This window comes from Oryx dammah, unplaced genomic scaffold, assembly GCF_014754425.2.
Source record: "Oryx dammah isolate SB20612 unplaced genomic scaffold, SCBI_Odam_1.1 HiC_scaffold_28, whole genome shotgun sequence".
In the NCBI taxonomy this organism is placed as follows: domain Eukaryota; kingdom Metazoa; phylum Chordata; class Mammalia; order Artiodactyla; family Bovidae; genus Oryx; species Oryx dammah.
This window is the reverse complement of record NW_024070212.1, coordinates 41659611-41682231: the sequence shown is the minus strand read 5'-3', so window position 1 is coordinate 41682231 and position 22621 is coordinate 41659611. Positions and strand designations below refer to the sequence as shown.

At 36.1% G+C, this 22621-nt stretch overlaps 1 protein-coding gene across 1 annotated transcript in view; it reads right to left on the bottom strand.

Annotated features, from left to right (window-relative positions):
- SASS6 (SAS-6 centriolar assembly protein) overlaps positions 1-22621 on the bottom strand; it is a 41325-nt gene that overhangs the window by 4377 nt on the left and 14327 nt on the right. Inside the window, exons 8-14 of the mRNA XM_040232233.1 lie at positions 12788-12979; positions 9548-9742; positions 9349-9438; positions 9074-9253; positions 8624-8705; positions 4773-4909; positions 2990-3118 (exon numbers count right to left, since the gene is read on the bottom strand). Of these exons, the coding sequence (XP_040088167.1) occupies positions 2990-3118; positions 4773-4909; positions 8624-8705; positions 9074-9253; positions 9349-9438; positions 9548-9742; positions 12788-12979 (1005 nt within the window). The remainder of the gene's footprint in view (positions 1-2989; positions 3119-4772; positions 4910-8623; positions 8706-9073; positions 9254-9348; positions 9439-9547; positions 9743-12787; positions 12980-22621) is intronic.

The window sequence follows — 22621 nt, the reverse complement described above, 5'->3', positions numbered from 1 at the left end:
CATTTAAGTAATTACGTATAATACATTATACACTGCTCTAATGTTAAAAGTAACCAAGAACCACAATGATGAATTTATATACCACATGCATTCTGAAAATTTCCTTTCAAGAATTTAAACTCTTATTATATTGAAGAATTCTAAATGAGTGCTAGGAATCTAAACTTTGAAATAATCAAAAACAATCCAAGAATCTATACAAAAGTCCAAAATAAAATATCAAGCATATGGGATGTAGTAGCTTATTTAAAATAATAATGACTATGACTGAGGGGGTTTCATACCAAAAATATACATATGGGCTTTATGTTATGGAAATCCATAAACGTAAGTCACCATACTAATAAATCAAAGAAAAAAAAGTTATGATGACTTGAATCCAAAAAAAGGCATAAGGAGATAAGAAACATCTCTTTTTTGTTAAAAATCATATAAAATATAGATACTAGCTTAATAGGAAAAAATTATAAATCAGAAAGGTATATGCTGCTTTCCTCAGCTATCAAGGCTTAACATTCTAAAGATAACCATTCTGCCTATATTAATCTACACATTTAACAAGATCATAAAAAATAAAAGTACAGGACTTCTAAAAAGTGAAGTAAGCTGATTCACATAGTCCTTATAGAAAACATGTAAGAGGGAAGAAAATTTTAAAAGAGCCTAACATATTTATACATAATATAGTTTCCAGGCATCAGTGATAAATAATTAGAAAACTGGACAAAATAAACAAAAAGAATGGTCCCTAAAACTAACCACCAGGTAGTGCAGGACTGTGATCTCTGAGAGAAGCTGTGATCCATACAACTGACCCAGCTTTCTAATTAAAGGCACTTCCTGACTGACTACAGTACAAAGAAGGTACTGCTAAATGGAGAAGATAATCAATTTAGGGAGGATGAAGTACCTGGAAGCTGCAAGGCAGAATTCCGATGAAAAGTGAGGTATAAAGAGAACAAGTGCCAGAAATCAACACATGAATCCCCCTGAGTTTTTTCTGAGTACTAGGCACATGCATGGGGCTTCCCATGTGGTTCAGTGGTAAAGGCGGTAAAATGGTAAAGGCGGTTTGCCTGCCAATGCAGGAAATGGAAGAGACCTGGCTTCAATCCCTGGGTCAGGAAGAACTCCTGGAGGAGTAAATGGGAACTCACTCCAGGATTCTTGCGTGGAAAACCCCATGGACAGAGGAGCTAGTGGGATACAGGCCATGGGGTCACAAGGAGTTGACCATGACGGAGCACATATGCACAGCACAGGTACATGATACATAAAACCCCACAGTGCTGCGCAAACAAACACAGGGGAGCTTTTAGCCTCCAAGATTCATAATCATGAAGACAAGGTGGACAGTCTTGGTGGTCATTTAGTACATTCAGTGGGGAGCTTTTGTAAGAGGGCTGAACTATCCCTTGAGTAAAAGCTACTGCAAATGCATCCGAGGCACAATTCTAAGCAAATGCATCAACTCAAGGTTCAGTAAGATAAAATTATTGCTCCACTTTACAAATGGAGAAACTGAAGCAGGACAACTAGATATTTTCGTTTGTTACTGGCTTGCCCAACTTCATACTGATAAAAGGCAAGATTTAAACTCCAAAATCTGATTCCACATTTTAACCATTATAATTGAGCAGTATATGCATTCAATTCACAAATAGATATTCAAGTATTGGAGATTCAAGTTCAAAGTGCACTGTTAGTATTAGGGCTGTTTGGTTGCTTTCGTGAGGGATGCATACCAAAAGAATACGGAGGCCAGTAATATAGGAAACACTAGAAGTCTGGCTTTGATATTTAAGAACAGGATTGTTATCATAATTCTTCCGATTCCAGAAGAGCTATAAGAAAGGTAATCTTATTATAAGTCATATTTAGCCCTACCAACTAAACAATTATCTGCAGTAGTTCTCATCTTCATTTTGAACATTATATATATTGCTGGAAAGCTGTTTAAAAGCAATTTTGAATTTAATTATAATCCTCAAGAAAAAACTGATACCAATATATAAGCACACTTGAGCATACGGATATTTATGAAAAAAACAACAGTATTCATTTGATTACACATATCTAATCTTCAATAAGCAATACAACAAAAGCCAATTAAATGCATCTAAATACTCTTTACATAATAATATTCTAAATGTAAAAACTCAGGCTTAATTCTCAATTCACTGAGAATTCTCAATAGTTCCAAATAATAATTAAGAAGGCTATTTAATAAGGCTATTGTAAGAAAAGAAGTATATGCCTAAACAACATAGCCAACTTATTTTTAGGGCAGCCCCAAACTAATTTGATAAAGAGTTTATAATAGTTTCAAAGTCCTCAATTCTACCTTTCATAAAACAGTCTTCTCAAAAATGAAAACAGAATCAGTGGCTCATCTCGGTGGAAAATTACCGTGAAAACAATTATAATACATGTGAAAACAATGTATAAACCTAAGATATTAGTAATAATGATGATGAAAAACTCAAGCGGGCAGAAAAAAGCAAATAAATCAAGGTTTGGAGAGATTGCTAAGTATATGCTATTCAAGATAATGTTGCCAGAACTACATTTTATAATTTATTATAACCCTGCCAATCAGACCCTTAAATCCTAACAATGGAATCCAAAAATTTCACTACTGCTAATATACCAGCAGCATGAAACTGGTAATCCTAGGTAAGTTTGAGAGTTGTAGGAGATACAGGTAGAAGAATGAATAAAAAATGGAGCGATAAAGAGGAATAAAAATAAGTTTAAACATACTGGTATCTAGGTTATTATAAATTATAGTGACTCAAAAAAACCATATAGTGCATTTAATATTTCCTGTTAGCATAACACACTAGATACTCACAAATATATTAAGAATTATATTCATCTAATACATCATCTAGCACTTAGCAACTGATCAAAAAATAGATGTATTAAATAAAGTAAATAAATTGCTATTTTCTTTTTTTAAAAAAAAGGTGTTAGTTATTTTACCTACCTTTGGTCCTGCAACTGGGTGGATGGTATTTTTGGCAGATACAGGATGAGAAAAGGTATTCTGGAATGCAAACGCAGAGGAGACAGGATAACCAATCCCACAAGCTGGGTAAGTCAGTCTACCCTCAACCTAAAAATAAAAGCATAAAAAAGGTCGAGGATGAGAAATTTGTTCTAAATAGTATTTGGCAATGCAGGAGGCATTAGCATCTGTCATAATAACTAAGAGTTAAGAGCACTCTCTCAGAGGCCAATCTTGTCTACCATGACACCAAACTCTGCTTCATTATCTATCATGAAACTGGAATATCTTTGGCTCAGAGGGCTTTTCAGAGTGGCTCTGTAAGCTTAGACCAAAAAAACAAAACAAAACAAAAACCCACTGGACCTGACTTTGAACCGAAGTAAAACAAAGACGTCTGAATCAACTTGGTTCCCTCTAGGCCTTGAATTCCTGAAAATGGAGTTTGGGGGTAGTCCTAGACCAAAAAGCCAATAAGGGATAAAATAAAAATAATCGATCAATACCTTTCACAGAGCTATTTACCATCAGTCGATAAGATTAAGCCTGTAGTTTTTTCACGTTTTTAATTCAGTACCAGTAAGTACCACTTAAAAATGTAAGTACCACTTAACTCTGTACTTTTCCCCAAGTTAGCAGAAATCCTTACCCTTCTTTAAACATCAAGTACTATCTCATAAATTCTACTACGGATTTGCACTTTAAATCCTCTACCAATGCCCTCTAGTCAAAGACTTGGACCAGAAATACATCTATAGGGGTACACATTCTTTGCAACAAGGAAAACTGAACACCACGTGGAACCTAGAGAGAGACGTGTCTCTGTAAGACAATGATAAAAGGGAGTATTTATTGGACTTTGTCATGTGTTAGATGAATATAGAGGAACAGTTTAAGAATGTGGGGCGATACTGTGGACTGGATGCTATCAAGAAATGGGGATAACTACATGACTAGGTATATGAATAGTTTATCCAGTAAGGTAGGATGAAAGCACTAAGACCAAAGTTATAACTGGTAATGAGCAGCAGTCAATCACTTTAGCTGGATCTGAGGATACCTGCCCATTTTTATGGTTTGGCAATGTCCTTTTTTGTCTGTGTTCAAACATGACTATGAAGTGGTCTTGTTTTTGTCTTGATCTATCAGTCGGAGAAGGGCCTTACCTGATATTGAAAATTCTATGAATTTGATTATGTTCAACAGGAGAGCCTCAAAACCTAGCTGTGAGTGCCAGGCCAATTCCTACCCAGGCCTAGGCCTAGCTGATAGTACCAAGCCAGATCCAGGTACTCAAAGCTAAAAAGCTTAATTAACACTTGTAAATCGTTTCTTCCAGAATCTAGAGCTGACAAGCTTGGTAATAGGGTTTCTCTTTCTCTCTTTTTTCCCCAATAGAATTTAGATTAGGCTCCTCCAGTATAGTGCCAAAGCTGAGCCCATAGCCTATTCTCCTTTACTGAGGCCTCCTAAATACTTTTTGTGTTTGTTAACTGTTTTCAGCACACTGGGCCTTACTTCAGCCAATAACTAGTGATTTCTGTATCCATTGAAATGTTACAAAGTAGTGTACCCTTAATAGAGCCTCTTTGTTAAGAATAAGCATACATTTATGTCCCTCTTCCAAAGGTAAAACTACTTCAGTGCTAAGAATTGTAATAGGACTCTAGTCATATTAGGTACCAGCACCTAACAATCTGAGAATATTTTTGTTTTAGAAAATTTACCAAGACCATTCACAACATCTTAATTTAAATCTTACCACATTAGAGGTAGGAGAAATTCCACTTCTGATGGTGTTGCTACTGGAATGTACAGGTGGAGTGGTAGAAGGTCCCAATACATCGTGCTTTCTCACTAGCTGATTTTCATTTAATTCTTTATTTAACCATGTGATTACTTAAATAAAAGAACAAGAAGAACCTTAATACTTCAATTTTTCTAATAATTTTAAGTATTTTAAAATTATATTAATTTTTAAGATTTTACATTTTTAAAACTATGTTATATCATAAGAGAACAACATAAGTTCATCTAAACATTTGTCACTAAATATTTTTATTTTACAACTGCCACAAAGGGCTCTTTATCCTTTTACTGTCTATCAGAAGCACATATTTCTGCAAGTCAAGGATCTCTTTGAAATCTCTTTGATTTCATTTCTAGAATATCTTCCAGTTTATTTAAATTCAAACCCTACAAACTGAGAAAAATGTAGAAGACTTAATCTCATATTTTTGTTTCAGTTCAGTTCAGTCGCTCAGTCGTGTCTGACTCTTTGCAACCCCATGAATCACAGCACACCAGGCCTCCCTGTCCATCATCAACTCCCGGAGTTCACACAAACTCACGTCTATCGAGTCGGTGATGCCATCCATCCATCTCATCCTCTGTCATCCCCTTTTCCTCCTGCCCCCAATCCCTCCCAGCATCAGAGTCTTTTCCAATGAGTCAACTTTTCACATGAGGTGGCCAAAGTACTGGAGTTTCAGCTTTAGCATCATTCCTTCCAAAGAACACCCAGGGCTAATGTCCTTTAGAATGGACTGGTTGGATCTCCTTGCAGTCCAAGGGACTCTCAAGAGTCTTCTCCAACACCACAGTTCAACAGCATCAAGTATTTGGCACTCAGCCTTCTTCACAGTCCAACTCTCACATCCATACATGACTACTGGAAAAACCATAGCCTTGACTAGACAGACCTTTGTTGGCAAAGTAATGTCTCTGCTTTTGAATATGCTATCTAGGTTGGTCATAACTTTCCTTCCAAGGAGTAAGTGTCTTCTAATTTCATGGCTGCAGTCACCATCTGCAGTGATTTTGGAGCCCCCAAAAATAAAGTCTGACACTGCTTCCACTGTTTCCCCATCTATTTCCCATGAAGTGATGGGACCGGATGCCATAATCTTTGTTTTCTGAATGCTGAGCTTTAAGCCAACTTTTCCACTCTCCTCTTTCACTTTCATCAAGAGGCTTTTTAGCTCCTCTTCACTTTCTGCCATAAGGGTGGTGTCATCTGCATATCTGAGGTTATTTTCTCCCAGCAATCTTGATTCCAGCTTGTGCTTGCTTCTTCCAGCCCAGCGTTTCTCATGATGTACTCCGCATAGAAGTTAAATAAACAGGGTGACAATATACAGCCTTGACATACTCCTTTTCCTATTTGGAACCAGTCTATTGTTCCATGTCCAGTTCTAACTGTTGCTTCCTGAAGTGCATATAGGTTTCTCAAAAGGCAGGTCAGGTGCTCTGGTATTCCCATCTCTTTCAGAATTCTCCCCCCACACTTTATTGTGATCCACACAGTCAAAGGCTTTGGCATACTCAATAAAGCAGAAATAGAGTGGTTTTTCTGGAACTCTCTTGCTTTTTCAATGATCCAGCAGATGTTGGCAATGTGATCTCTGGTTCCTCTGCCTTTTCTAAAACCAGCTGGAACACTTGGAAGTTCACGGTTCATGTATTGCTGAAGCCTGACTTGCAGAATTTTGAGCATTACTTTACTAGTGTGTGAGATGAGTGCAACTTTGTGGTATTTTCAGCATTCTTTGGCATTGCCTTTCTTTGGGATTCGAATGAAAACTAACCTTTTCCAGTCCTGTGGCCACTGCTGAGTTTTCCAAATTTGCTGGCATATTGAGTGCAGCACTTTCATAGCATCATCTTCCAGGATTTGAAAGAGTTCAACTGGAATTCCATCACCTCCACTAGCTTTGTTCGTAGTGATGCTTTCTAAGGCCCACTTGACTTCACATTCCAGGATGTCTGGCTCTAGGTGAGTGATCATACCATCGTGATTATCTTGGTCATGAGGATCTTTTTTGTACAGTTCTTCTGTGTATTCTTGCCACCTCTTCTTAATATCTTCTGCTTCTGTTAGGTCCATACAATTTCTGTCCTTTATCGAGCTCATCTTTGCATGAAATGTTCCCTTGGTATCTCTAGTTTTCTTGAAGAGATCTCTAGTCTTTCCCATTCTGTTCTTTTCCTCTATTTCTTTGCATGGATTGTGAAGGAAGGCTTTCTTATCTCTTCTTGCTATTCTTTGGAACTCTGCATTCAGATGCTTGTATCTTTCCTATTCTCCTTTGCTTTTCACTTCCCTTCTTTTCACAGCTATTTGTAAGGCCTCCCCACACAGCCACTTTGCTTTTTTGCATTTCTTTTCCATGGGGATGGTCTTGATCCCTGAGTCCTGTACAATGTCACGAACCTCAGTCCATAGTTCACCAGGCACTCTATCTATCAGATCTAGTCCCTTAAATCTATTTCTCACTTCCACTGTATAATCATAAGGGATTTGATTTAGGTCATATCTGAATGGTCTAATGGTTTTCCCTACTTTTTTCAATTTAAGTCTGAATTTGGCAATAAGGAGCTCATGATCTGAGCCACAGTCAACTTCTGGTCTTATTTTTGCTGACTGTAAAAACGAAAACAATACCCAGTTGTGGATGTGACTGGTGACAGAAGCAAGGTCCGATGCTGTAAAGAGTAATATTGCATAGGAACCTGGAATGTTAGGTCCATGAATCAAGGCAAGTTGGAAGTGCTCAAACAGGAGATGGCAAGAGTGAACGTCGACATTTTAGGAATCAGCGGACTAAATTGGACTGGAATGGGTGAATTTAACTCAGATGACCATTATATCTACTACTGCGGGCAGGAATCCCTTAGAAGAAAGGAGTAGCCATCATAGTCAACAAGAGTCCGAAATGCAGTACTTGGATGCAGTCTCAAAAACGAGAGAATGATCTCTGTTCGTTTCCAAGGCATACCAGTCAGTATCACAGTAATCCAAGTCTATGCCCCAATCAGTAACACTGAAGAAACTGAAGTTGAATGGTTCTGTGAAGACCTACAAGAACTTTTAGAACTAACACCCAAAAAAGATGTCCCTTTTATTACAGGAAACTGGAATGCAAAAGTAGGAAGTCAAGAAACACCTGGAGTAACAGGCAGATTTGGCCTTGGAATACAGAATGAAGCAGGGCAAAGGCTAATAGAGTTTTGCCAAGAGAACGCACTGGTCATAGCAAACACCATCTTCCAACAACACAAGAGAAGACTCTACACATGGACATCACCAGATGGTCAACACCGAAATCAGATTGATTATATTCTTGCAGCCAAAGGTGGAGAAGCTCTATACAGTCAGCAAAAACAAGACTGGGAGCTGACTGTGGCTCAGATCATGAGCTCCTTATTGCCAAATTCAGACTTAAATTGAAAAAGTAGGGAAAACCACTAGACCATTCAGGTATGACCTAAATCTAATTTTTGTTTTAAATATTTGCATTATTATCAGTAGGTAAATACAGCAATTATAGCAAGTAGTAGAAAAAAATGTAATAGTAAATTACAGTCAATATTTTCAACATTTACTTTTGGGTTACTGACACATGTGATAGGGTTTCTTTTAATAATAATGGTAACTGTTTTACAGGATAGTTGATTTTAATTTACTACAGCAAAGACATTAAGATGGTATATTTAAAGCATATTATATGTATACAGCAATATATTGATTTAACTAGACTTATGAATTCAGTAAAAACTGCAGGTTAAGAATAAAACTAAAACCTCATTTAAATGAAAAGGTAAAATACTTACACTTTTCATTATTTTTTAGAAGTTGTTTGCTTTCTTCAAGTTTTTGAACTGTAGCTTCTAACTGTTCTTGTAATTTGCATACCTAAAATACATTAATCCTTATAGTAAGTATAATAAAGGCTAAAATAAAAACTGAAGTGATATATTACTATTCATAAAATAATTACTATTAAATATGAAAGGAATTAGCTCAGCTGTTCAATAAAATATATGGGCACATAATTATATATACATACATATATATATGAACACTCAATGTATTTGAGTCATAATAACTAATTTTTCAAACTGAAATAGTTTATTAAGTTCTGTTGATTGCAGTCATGTTTTCTTGGGGAAAAAAGCCAAAACTTTCTCTAATGTAACAAAGTAGAAATGTTTAAAATACATGAGGAAATACATTAAACTTTGCAAATAGTCAACACACACTAAATATAAAATATTAACTACCTCTTGTTCTTTAATTCGGAGAGACTGTCCAACATCTTGTAATTCTTTTTGTTCCTTTTGTAATTTTTCTTCCTTTTCAGCCAAGAGTTTCTCCTGCTGAATAGTTACTGTATTCTTCAATTTCAACTTACCCATTAAAGTCTTCAGATCCCCTTGCAGTTTTTTGATAATTTCATTTGCCTGTAGAAGAGTTTCACATGAATGTCTCTACGTAATCCAATGAAACATCTCTACGTAATACAATGAAATAGCAATATTGTTTTAAAAAAACAAACCTTAAGAAGTTCAGCTGATAATGATTTTATTGTAGCTTCAAGTTTTCCTAGTTGTACCTGATTTTTCTCACCATTTTCTTCCAGAGCCACCTGATATATATTTTTTAAAACATGAACAATTAGGAAGTCTGTGTTTATTTAGGAAAAACATCATATATGTATGTGATCATCAATTTGTTTAGAAAATTTTAAAATAGACCTTTTGTTCCTGGATTGTATCAAACGCTTCTTTTGTTCTTAAAACAAGCTGGTCCTTATCCCTGATTTCCTGTTCTAAAACAGCCACTTTTGTTTGTAGCTGATTAATATGCTTTTCTTTTTCATGGCATTCAGCATCAAGAGTAGAATTTTCTCTTCTCAAAGAGAGGACTTCTTGCTTAGCCCGCTGGAGCTCCTAGAGGAGGGGAAAAAAAAGTTGCATTATGAAAAAGGAAAGCTGGCTGGTCTGATAATTTATAATTAAGATATTTAAAATAGGAAAAAGTCTTTCATAACTTTAAAGTTCCAGTACTAATGCTCTTTTAAAGAAAAGACGGTCTCTCTAAAGGTATATGTAACTCAGATTTGAAACATAACTGTAAAATACACTAACATCTAATTCAATCACAGTAAGGGGAAATTAAACAATCCTTATGAATTACTACAATTTTTAAAACCTAGTAACAAGTTTCTGGTGTCTTAAAATGTACAAATTCAAAAAATTACTTAGGTAATAAATGCTCAAGTATAACAGAATTTCAAAATATATACAATACATATATAAAAAGAAAGTCCTATCATTCTACCACCAAAGCGGTGATCCTCTATCTAGTCTGCATAATGAAATCACCTGGAAAGCTTTAACAACTACTGATGCCTGGTATCCTGCCCAAGAGATTTTGATTTCATTTGTATGAGGTATCACCTGAGCTCTTCAACCTGTTTCTCAAAGTAGCCAAGAAATCATAAGATATTGTTAATTAACAATAAGTCAGAAAGGGAAATACTATATAATATCACTTAGATGTGGAATCCAAAATATGATAAAAATGAACATATTTACAAAACAGAAACAGACTCATATAGAAAACAAACTTATAGCTACCAAAGGGGAAGAAGGGGGATATAAATGAGGAGTCTGAGATTAGTAGATACAAGCCACTATATAAAATACATAACCAGGTCCTACTGCAGAGCACAGAGAACTATATTCAATATAACAAACCATAATGAAAACACGAAAAAAAATATTCACAATAATTTTTTTAATAGATCTGCCTTCCAATGCAGGAGACACCAAGAGATACAGGTTTGATCCCTGGGTCAGGAAAATCCTCTGGAGTACGAAATGGCAATCCACTCCAGTATTCCTGCCTGGGAAATCCCATTGACAGAGAAGCCTGGTGGACTACAGCCCATGGGGGTCGCCGAGAGTCAGACATGACTGAGTACACACACATACTAAATACCATCTCAATCATCTAGCATCAGTCCAAATGTTGCCAGTGCACTAACGTACAGTATGTAATAGTATTCCTAGTTTTCAATTTTAACAATAACTATATAAAATAATTTTATAGTATATACCCTAGTGGTTTTAGAAGCACAGACTCTGCTATCAAGTAGTGCTTGACTGCATGCTTACTTGCTTCAGTCATGTCTGATTCTTTACGACCCTATGGACTTTAGCCAGCCAGACTCTTCTGTCCATGGGAGTCTCCAGGCAAGAATACTGGAATGCGTAGCCATACCCTCCTCCAGGGGATCTTCCCAACCCAGGACTCAAACCCGCTGTCTCTTATGTCTCCTGCATTGGCAGGCAGGTTATTTACCACTACAGCCACCTGGGAAGTCTACTATGTCACCTCGAGTATTACTTAACCTCAGTAAATTTCAGTTCCCTCATTTGTAAAAGAGAAACAATACCATAAATTATTTCACCTTTGCAAAAACCCTTATATAAACTCTGTTTTGTGTGTTAGATGCTCAGTCATCTCTGACTCTCTGTGATCCCATGGATTGTAGCCTGCCAGGCTCCTCTGTCCATGGGATTCTCCAAGCAAGAATACTAGAGCAGGGTGCCATTCCCTTCTTCAGGGGGTCCTTCCTGACCCAGGGATGGAACCCAGGTCTCCTGCATTGCAGGCAAATTCTTTACTGTCTGAACCACCAGGGAAGTCCAAATACTTAATAAATGGTAGTAACTATTTATTTTAGGGTACTAATCTCTAAAAGATATAATTTAACATAATTAGGTAACAATACTGAAGTTGAAAAAAAGTTTTCAGGACTCAAAATGTCCAAGTTACTTTATATGGCACCCCACTCCAGTATTCTCGCCTGGGAAATCCTAGGGACAAAGGAGGCTATTTAGTCCATGCAGTCACAGAGTTGGACACAACTGAGTGAGTGATCATACACACACACACACACACACATGAAAATCAACATAACAAAGCACAGTTTATATACTGGCCAGTGTCAGGGCTAAAGCAAAAGAAACCACATAGGATTATAATGAAGTACTCATCCAATGTGCAGGGTGAAATGTTTCACCAACCAGTGTGAAAGGTGAAGAGGGTAGCAAGAAGGACTGAAGCATCTAATAGGGCAGAACACGATGAGGATCTGAACATAAAATCAGTCAGGCTTTATTCAGAATTGGAGGTCTTGTGAGCTACAATAACACTGTTTATTTGAACATGATAGGTTTAACAAAATCTACATATGTTTTCTAATAACTCATATGACAATAATGTATAATAGTTATCATTAGCAAGGAGTTTATCATCACTGCCAAAGTATCTACAAAAGTACAACTATAGCAATATTTTTTAAATGTCTCTGTTGCCTGAAAGAACAAGACAGTATTAGAGACAGGCCAATAATGGAGAATTTCAATGGCCAGGCTTACTTGGGTAAATTACTTAAGCTCTCAGTGCCTTAGTTTCATCATCTTTAAATGGGGTAATAATAATACCTTCTTTAAAATAACTGCTATAAGAATTAAATAAGTTAATATAGGCAAAGCACTTAAAATAGTGTCACAGTTATTATCATTACTTTTATTATTATTATTATTACTAGACACTTCATACAGTTGTTTACCATGTTGAGTAGACTGAAAGAATCAGCCTGTCAATACCCTGAGCCACAACACTGGGCTGATATTAAAAGCACACTGACAAATCTGAGGGCTATGCCAAAGAGATGCTCAAGACCCTGACTAAAAATAACCAAGTTTACTTTAGCTCTGTTCTAAATCAGCCCATTTTATTAGATTTTGGTTTCTCAATTATTTTGGGTATTCTCTGAGCTGATTATCCAAAGAGATCCTTGCAAAGCATCCAGAAGAATACTACCCATAGAAGTAATAAAGTAATCGAATTCAAATCAAGTTACCAAATTAGACTTGCTTTTAAACTGGGGTGGGGAGGGAACCAACTCCAACATTTGATACCTCTTCAACACCAGACAGCTTTGCTTTAAGTTCTCTGATGGTGGAGTCTCCTTTATATTTCCTTTCAGTGAGGTCTTTATTAGCCGTTTCTAACTCAGACAATCTGTTCTGTAGCTGCTGGATGTTCCGTTGATGAAGGATTTCTAAATCTTTTTTCTGTTGTTCATGTTGCTGTTGGTATTGAACCTGGGCCTATTACATAATAAAATACAGAACCAAAATTCAAAGAAAAAAATACAAATATGAGAAGATTTCAGTAAAAAAAAATCTTAATTATTCTTCTTTGTAAGAATTTCCTGCTAAGAGATTCTATTTTCAATTATGAATTTTATGAAAAAGAAAGGTCAACAAAACAAAAGCAAATTTACCACTATGATCTTGTTCATAATTTCTTCTTCTCCTAAACCCACCTGTTTAGAAGTAATGGCCTTCGATTTAAGGGAAGAATGATATGTGTTAAGGGGGGAAAAAAGCAAACTGCAAAACACTATGTATAGTGTCAAACTATCCCCATGAAAAGAAAAAATAAGCAGATACATAAGGAACTTTCAGTATTTGCTTTACACCACATTATTCTGTTTCCGTTTTTTTCAACTAGTATAAATGTTTTCTAATTAAAAAAAAAATCTAAACTTACAGTAAAATTGACAAGGTACTGCTCAGTCTTACATTTAGTTGTTAAATTTCACTATCAACAATAAAATTTGAACATGGTTGTAACTCTGAAATCTTTGTTTACCTGTTTGTATCATACCAAAAATCTATCTTAATAATTTCTGTCATGAGATGTAGATGGCATTATGTTAAGTGAAATAAGTTACAGTAAGACAAATACTGTATGATATCACTTATACATGTAATCTAAAAAACTACAATGAAGTAGCGAATAAAACAAAAAAGAAGCAGACTCACAAACAGAACAAACTAGTGGCTATCAGTTCAGAGAGAGGGAAAGTCTAGGGGCTACACAGCATTAGAGGATTAAAAACAGGATTATTATGGGATTATATAAAATTATGTGTATGAAAAGTTTGAAAATTATAAAGCACAATAGAATTTAAAGACTTTTATTCAATAAAGAAATTTTTAAACAATTTCTGTTGATGAACACTAACAAATCCTAAATACATTTTAAAAATAAAAAATATTTTTCTAATTATGCAAGCTATACATTCTTTTAAAGGCATAAAGAAAGAATCACAAATAACTGATAACCTCCATCCAAGGAGTCATTATAAATATTTAGGAATATTCCTTTCCAGCTATTTATATACTTAAAACTGACATCACACAAATACACATAACACATAGCTAAATTTAACAAATTGAGACCAAGCACTTTACACAATTATGCTTTTTAATCCTTTAGCACTTGCACTTCCTCATATCGATAAAAACTCTTTGTAAATACTTTCAATATCCACACAGTATCCCAATCCATGGCTATACCATAATGCAATTAACCCCTGCCCTATTATGGATACTGAGTTACCAATTTTTCACAATTACAAATAAAACCATGGTTAAAATTTTTCTTCATAAGCATACATCCAAATTCAGATTATTTCCTTATGATCAATTATGGCTTGAAAATATGTAAACAAATATAAAGCTTGGTACTAGTTACAAAACCGCATTCCAGAAAAGTTGTATCCATTCAAAAATTCCTAACACAAAAGCAGGGGAGTGTCTCTCATAAAATACTTAGGATATTTTCCATGACTATTTTAGGAATTTCCTCATTTTTGGAAAACTGAAATGGAGAGAAGAAAGAAGCACACAAGAAATAAAATAGGAAAGAGTCCATATAAAACTGAAAATGCAACCATGGAAGAAAACACTGAAGGAGCAATCAAGGGAGAAAAGCAACCATGAACAAACTAGTTTACGATGCTACCTGTAACTAAGAGGGTAGTCAAACACACTGAAGGCAACGAGAGGCCAAAGGCTGCAAAAATAAAGAACTGGCTTTATCCCCGTGATGATCAGAATTTCAAAACTTTTGTTTAAAAAAAAAAAAGTGTAATGGATAGAATTACAACATTTACATTTTCTGCTCTGTTTATTTCAGGTGATTCTGATGTACACTAAAGTCTTAAAATCCCTGCCCTACAGAGTATCTATCAGCAGGAAGAGAGGAGCAGCTTGCTTGGTTTTAGTCTCAAAGCACCTATTCACAAGCCTATTAGAAAAATGCAGTAAGGAATGCAAACAAATACTTCAGTCGTTTTCATGTTATACACAAATATACTTAATGATGAGACTTTCAGAACCTAACCTGCTTGAAAATAAAGCCAAAAAATATTTAGTAAACAACAGAAATTAGTGAAATCAGATGGGAGCATAGAGACAGTGCAGAACTAATTAATGAAACAAAGAACTGGTTCTTTAAAAATACTAAAGAAAACAAACTATCAACTCTCATTAAAAAAAGACAATTAAGAACACAGGAGAAATGGTATGGAGATTTTAAAAATTGTAAGACTGCTTATAAGATATTTTACTAATTAAACACAAACATGAAATACATGGCTTTTTAATGAAATATAAACTAACATAACTCAAGGAAAAAACAGAAAATCCAACAGGACCAATAGGACTTCCCTGGTGATCCAGCTTGACTCCACACTCCCAAAGCAGCAAGCTCCCAAAGCAGCAAGCTCGAGTTCAATGCCTAATTGGAGAACTATGATCCCTCATGTCAAAACTACTGAGCCCACACGTTCTAGAGCCCATGTGCTGCAAGCACAGACCTGCACCTACAACAAAAACCCACCAACGCCCCCAAAAATACACACAAAGAAACAAAACAAAAGAAAAGAATAAAAATCATGAAGGAAACGGGAAAGAATCTAAAGAAAAATGCCTTAAGAAGGCATCATACCCAAATGGTAAAATGCTAATTCTATCAGGCCTTCAAGGAACAGATAATTCATTACTTGACTGTTTCAAAGCATAAAGAAAACTAGAAAATGTTTTCATACCTTTCATGAAACTAGCATAATTCTAATACCACAGTGCAAAACCTATCACTGTAATTAGCAGACAAAGATAGGAAAAGAGTAATCTCAAACCAATCTCATCTATAATATATACACAAATGTTCTAAATTAAATATTAGAAAATTGATTCAACAGGATATTAAAAATCTCTGAATACATATTATTCAATGAATTCAAAGATGGCTCCACTTTTAGAAATCTATCATTATCATTAATATATTAGAAAAGTGAAAAAAAATGATATTATTTGGTTAAATCTCCAAAAGTCACTTCATCTGACCTAGCTAGCATTCTTTGGATGCCAGACAGAAGAAAATTTTCTCAAACACAGAGTAAATATCACATAAAATGGAAAGATAATTTAGTTATTTACCAAAAAACATTAATTACCAAAGTTAATATACACAAATCTCTTGCATTTCTATATAGTAACAATGAAAGTACTCTTGCCTGGAAAATCCCATGGATGGAGGAGCCTGGTAGGCTGCAGTCCACGGGGTCGCTAAGAGTCGGACACAACCGAGTGACTTCCCTGTCACTTTTCACATTCATGCAGTGGAGAAGGAAATGGCAACCCACTCCAGTGTTCTTGCCTGGAGAATCCCAGGGACGGGCTAGCCTGGTAGGCTGCCGTCTATAGGGTCGCACAGAGTTGGATACGACTGAAGTGACTTAGCAGCAGCAGCAACAATGAAAGATCAGAAAGAGAAATTTAAGAAACAATCTCACTTACTATCTCATCAAGAAAAATAATTATTCTATACAAGGAGGAAAAAGATCTATACTCTGAAAACTATAAGATGCTGATGAAAGAATCAAAGATGACACAAACAGATAAAAAGATATACCATGTTCTTGGAGTGGAAGAATCAATACTGTCAAAAATGACTAGCCAAGGCAATCTACAGTTTCAATACCATACCTATAAAATTACAAATAGCATCTTTCACAGAACTAGAACTAAATTTTTTTTAGTTTGTATGGAAACATAAAAGACCCTGAGTAGCCAAAGCAATCCTGAAAAAGAAAAATAGAGCTGGAGGGATCAGGCTTCCTGACTTCAGACTATATAGCAAAGCTGCAGTCATCAAAACCATATGGTACTGGCACAAAAACAGAAATGTCTATCTATCGATGGAACAAGATAGAAAGCCCCAAAAACACCCATGCACCTATGGTCAATTAAACTACAACAAAGGAGGCAATAATATACAAATAGAGAAAGGGCAGTCTCTTCAATGTGGAGCTGGGAAAAACTAAACAGTTACATATAAAAGAATGAAACCAGAACATTCTCTAACACCATACCCAAAAATGAACTTAAAATGGATTAGACCTAAATGTAAGACCACATACTATAAAGCTCTTAGAGGTAAACATAAGCAGAGCACTCACTGACATAAACTGAAGCAGTATCTTTTTGGATCCACCTCCCAAATTAATGAAAGCAAAAACCAAAGTAAACAAATGGGACCTAATTAAAGATTTTGCATAGCAAAGAAAACCATAAACAAAATGACAAAAACAACCCACGTGAGAGAAAATATTTGCAAATGCAGCAAACTGTTAAGGAATTTATCTCCAAATGACATGAACAGTTTATACAGCTCAACACATTAAAAACAAAAAAAATCAAAAAATGACAGAAGATCTAAGTAGACATTTCTTCAAAGAAGACCTACAGATGGCCAAAAAGCACATGAGAAGATGTTCAACATTGCTAGAGAAATGCAAATCAAAACTATAATGAGGTATCACCCACACCATCAAAAAGTCTACAAACAATAAACGCTGGAGAGGGTATGGAGAAAAGGGAACACTGTTGCTAAGAATGTAAACTGGTATAACTGCTATGGAGAACAGTATGAGCTTCTTTAAAAAACTAAAAATAGAGAACTACCGTATGACTCAGCAATCCCACTCCTTGGACATATATCTAGGGAAAACCATAATTTGAAAACAAACATGTACCCCAATATTCACTGTAACACTATTTACAATAGCCAGGACACAGAAGCAACCTAAATGTCCATCACAGAGAAATGGATAAAGAAGATATGGTACACATATACAACAGAATCTTAACCATTAAAAAGAATGAATGCCATTTGCGACAACATGGATGGATCTAGAAATTATCATACTAAATGCAATAAGTCAAGTATCATATATCACCTATATGTAGAATTTTAAAAAATGATACAAATGAACTTACAAAACAGAAACAGAAGCAACTCTGAAAACAAACTTATGGTTACTAAAGAAGAAAGGTGAAGGAGAGATAAATTAGGAGTTTAGGATTAACAGATACACACTATTACATATAAACAGATAATAAACAAGGATCTACTGTACAGCTCAGATTCTGTAATAACCTATATGGGAAAAAACTCTGAAAAAGAATGGATACACATAAATGTCTAACTGAAATCCTTAGTGGCTCAGATGGTAAAGAATCTACCAGCAAGCAACACAGAAGCCTGGGGTTGGGAGGATTCCCTGGAGAAGGGAATGGCAACCCACTCCAGTATTCTTGCCTGGGAAGTCCATGGACAGAGGAGCCTGGTGGGCTGCAGTCCATGGGGTCACAAAGAGATGGACATGACTGAGCAACTAACACTTTCATTTTTTTCATAATTGAAATCACCTTGCTATACACCTGAAACACTAACATTAAATCAACTATACTCCAATATAAAATAAAAAATTTTTTAAAAGACTAGATCAAGATAAGGATTCCATCATTATCACTTTCTGTATAAGGGGAAAAGACAAACCTTCAGAAGAAACAAATTATCATTTTTTATAGTTTATCTATTTGAAAAATCTAAATCAACTCCAAAACTACTAGGTTGGCCAAAAAGTTCCTTCGATTTTTAAGTAAATAAAAGACACATTTTTTGTTTTCACCAACAATGTTATAGAACAATGTATTCACCATTTTGTTGCACTACCTTCTGCCATTTTTCAGGCAACTTCATAATTCCATCTTCCCAAAACCTTTTATCTTTTTGAGTAAAGAACTGATCAAGGTATCTTTTACAATCTCCCAACGAATGGAAAATTTCTTCCATTAAGATAATTTTATAAAGACCAAAATGTCATGTTGATGTTTGGTAGAAACTAATGCAATACTGTAAAGCAATTATCCTCCAATTAAAAATAAATAAAGACCAAAATAAATGGAAATCTGAAGTTGCAACATCTGGTGAATACAGCAAATGAGTCAGAACTTTCCAGCCAAACTGCAAGTTTTTGCCTGGTAATCAAAGAAACATGCAGTCTTGTGGTATCCTGATGGTAGATTATGTGTTTTCCATTGGCTGACTCTGGACAGTTTTGTCGAGTGCTGCTTTCAGTTGGTCTAACTGAGAACAGTACTTGTTGGAATTAATCCAACAAGTGTGGTTTCTGAGAAGGAGCTCATAATAGATAATTCCTTTCCAATTCCATCATATTCACAACATCACCTTCTTTGGATGAAGATCAGCCTTCAGTGTGGTTGGTGGTGGTTCCTTTACACTGCCCCACGATCTCTTCCATTCCACATTATTGCACAATATCCCCTTTTCACTGCCTATCACAACTGGCTTTAAAAAGAACTTTCTCACTATGCTTAGAATTGCATGTGGAAATATGGTCAAAAAGGTTTTTTTTCACTTAACCCAAACAAAGTGATTAATATAACCAAGCTGATGCAAATGATTTTCAACACTTGATTTGAATATTTTGAATATGTCAGCTGTCTCCCCGCGGTATAATGCTGACTGATCTCAAATAATGTCTTGACTTGATTGCTATAAATTTCAAGTGGAGCCTGAATGAGGGCATGGCAACCCACTCCAGTATTCTTGCCTGGAGAATCCCCATGGACCGAGGAGCCTGGTGGCCTACAGTCCACAGGGTCACAAAGAATCGGACATGACTGAGCAACTAAGCACATAATATCCTTATTTTACACCAGAAATGAAAAGGCAAGCCATACACAAAAAATATGCACAATGCATATATCTGACAAAGGATTCACATTCAGAATATACAAAGAATTCATATAAATCAATAAGGAAAACCATTAACTGCCCAATTAAAAATGGGCTAAAGGACTTCCCCAGCGGTCCAGTGGTTAAGAATCCACCTGCCAATGCAGAGGACATGGGTACGATCACTAGGACAAGGACTGCACGTGCCGCAGGGCAACTAAGCACATGAACCACAGCTACTGAGTCTCCACTCGAGCCCACAGGCTCCAACCACTGAAGCCCACATACCCTAGACCCATGCTCTGCAATAAGAGATGCCACCAACCACAGTGAGAAGATCAGCACTGCAACTAGAGCAGCCCCCGTTCACCGCAACTAAAGAAAGCCGGCAGAGAGCAATGATAACCTAGCACAGCCAAAAATAAATAAATGAAAATTTTTTAAGTGGGCTAAAGACACGAATGGGTACTTCACAAGAAAACATCCAAGAGGTCAATATACATACAAAAAAAATGTTCATTATTATGAGGTACCACTGTACACCCACTGAATGGCAGTGTGACCTGAATATCCACTTTGGAAAATTGTGACAGTTTCTACTAAAGCTAAACATATGCCTACACTAGAACCTAGCCATTCTAGTCCTAAATATTGTACATACCCAAGTAAAATGAGTACATGTGTTCACAAAGACACTACAAGAAAGTCTGTAACAGTTTAATTAATAATAGCAGAATGTCAGAAACAATTCAAATGTCTACCAAGAGGAAAATAGACAAATTATGGCATATTCATATAACAGAATCCTACACAACAAAAAGAAACAACACAAGAACATAACAATCTCAGAGACACACTTCCCTGGTGGCTCACACGGTAAAGCGTCTGCCTGCAATGCAGGAGACCTAGGTTCGATCCCTGGGTTGGGAAGATTCCCTGGAGAAGGAAATGGCAACCCACTCTAGTATTCTTGCCTGGAAAATCCCATGGACAGAGGAGTCTGGTTGGCTACTGTCCATGGGGTCGCAAAGAGTCGGACACGACTAAGCGACTTCACTTCAAAGTAAGCCACACACAAATTAGGACATAAGCATGTGTCCATTTATCTAAAGTTAAAGAACAAGCAGAACTAATCAATGATAATGAAAGTGATAAGCCTCTGTGAGAGCAAAATGGATTGGGAAGGCACACAAGGGACCCGAGAGGGGTGATATAATTCTCTGAATCTTAATTTAGGTGAAAAGTACACAAAAACTGTTATCACGTTGTACCCTTAAAAGCAAACATTAAGTAAAGTGCATAAAAATCAAATTTAATATTAAATAACAATTTAACATTAAAGAAGTTAATGATATAAAAGGTATAAAATAAACCCACACTACAAAGCAGTGAAAAAAAGTCACACAGAAAAAGCAAGACATAAAATATAATCACAGAAGACATACAAGTGGCTAAAGTCATATTAAAAGATACTTATCTTCACTAAAAAAACCTAAGAAATATAAATTAAAACTAACACTACTACAATACCTATCATGTAGCAGATACTAAGAAGGCTGACAGCATCAGGAATATGTGAAAGTATGGTCATATGCTATCTTTGGGGTTCTATTTGGTACAGCCTTTTGGGTGGCAAATTTGCAATATCCATTAATATTTTATATGGATATATTATAATCTCACTTCTAGGAATAAAAATGTTCACTGCAGTACTATTTGCAATAACCAAAATTTAAAGCATCTCAATCTCCACCAGTTAGGTAAGTACTTAAATAATTTCCTCTTATATCCAAATACTAAGTATTATTGAGCCATTTCCAAACTGATAAAAAATGCTATCTATGATATTGTAAGGAGAAAAAAAATTACAATCACCATATCCAGTAGACCTCATTGTTGCTGTTTAGTTGCTAAGTCTACCTGACCCTGCGACCCCATGAACTGCAGCAAACCAGGTTTTCCTGTCCTTCACTATCTCCCTGAATTTGCTCAAACTCATCTCCATTGAGTCAGTGATGCCATCCAACCATCTCATCCTCTGTTGCCCCCTTCTCCCCTTGCCCTCAATCTTTCCAAGTTTCAGGGTCTTTTTCAATGAGTTGGCTCTTTCACTTCAGGTGGCCAAAGTATTGGAGCCTCAGCTTCAGCACCAGTCCTTCCAATGAATCTTCAGGGTTGATTTCCTTTAGGATTGACTGGTTTGATCTCCCTGCTGTCCAAGGGACTCTCAAGAGTCTTCTCCAGCACCACAGTTCAAAAGCAAAAATTCTTTGGTGCTTAGCCTTCTTTATGGTTAAACTCTCACATACATGGGCTTCCCTGGTAGCTCAGCTGGTAAAGAATCTGCCTGCAATGCAGGAGACCCCGGTTCAATTCCTCGGTCAGGAAGATCCCCTGGAGAAGAGATAGGCTACCCCACTCCAGTATTCTTGGGCTTCCCTCTTGGCTTAGCTGGTAAAGAATCTGCCTGCAACGTGGGAGACCTGGGTTCAATCCCTGGGGTGGGAAGATCCCCTGGAAAAGGGAATGGCTACCCACTCCAGTATTCTGGCCTGGAGAATTTCATGGACTGTATTATATATAGCCTATGGGGTCGCAAAGAGTTGGACATGACTGAATGACTTTCACTTTTCACGTTTGACTATATGGACCTTTTTGTCTGCAAAGTGATGTCTCTGCTTTTTAATACTGTCTAGGTTTGTCATAGCTTTTCTTCCAAGGAGCAAGCGTCTTTTAATTTAGTGGCTGCAGTCACCGTCTGCAGTTATTTTGGAGCCCAAGAAAATGATATCTGACACTGTTTCCACTTTTTCATCTATTTGCCATGAAGTGGTGGGAACCTTGTTAGCTTA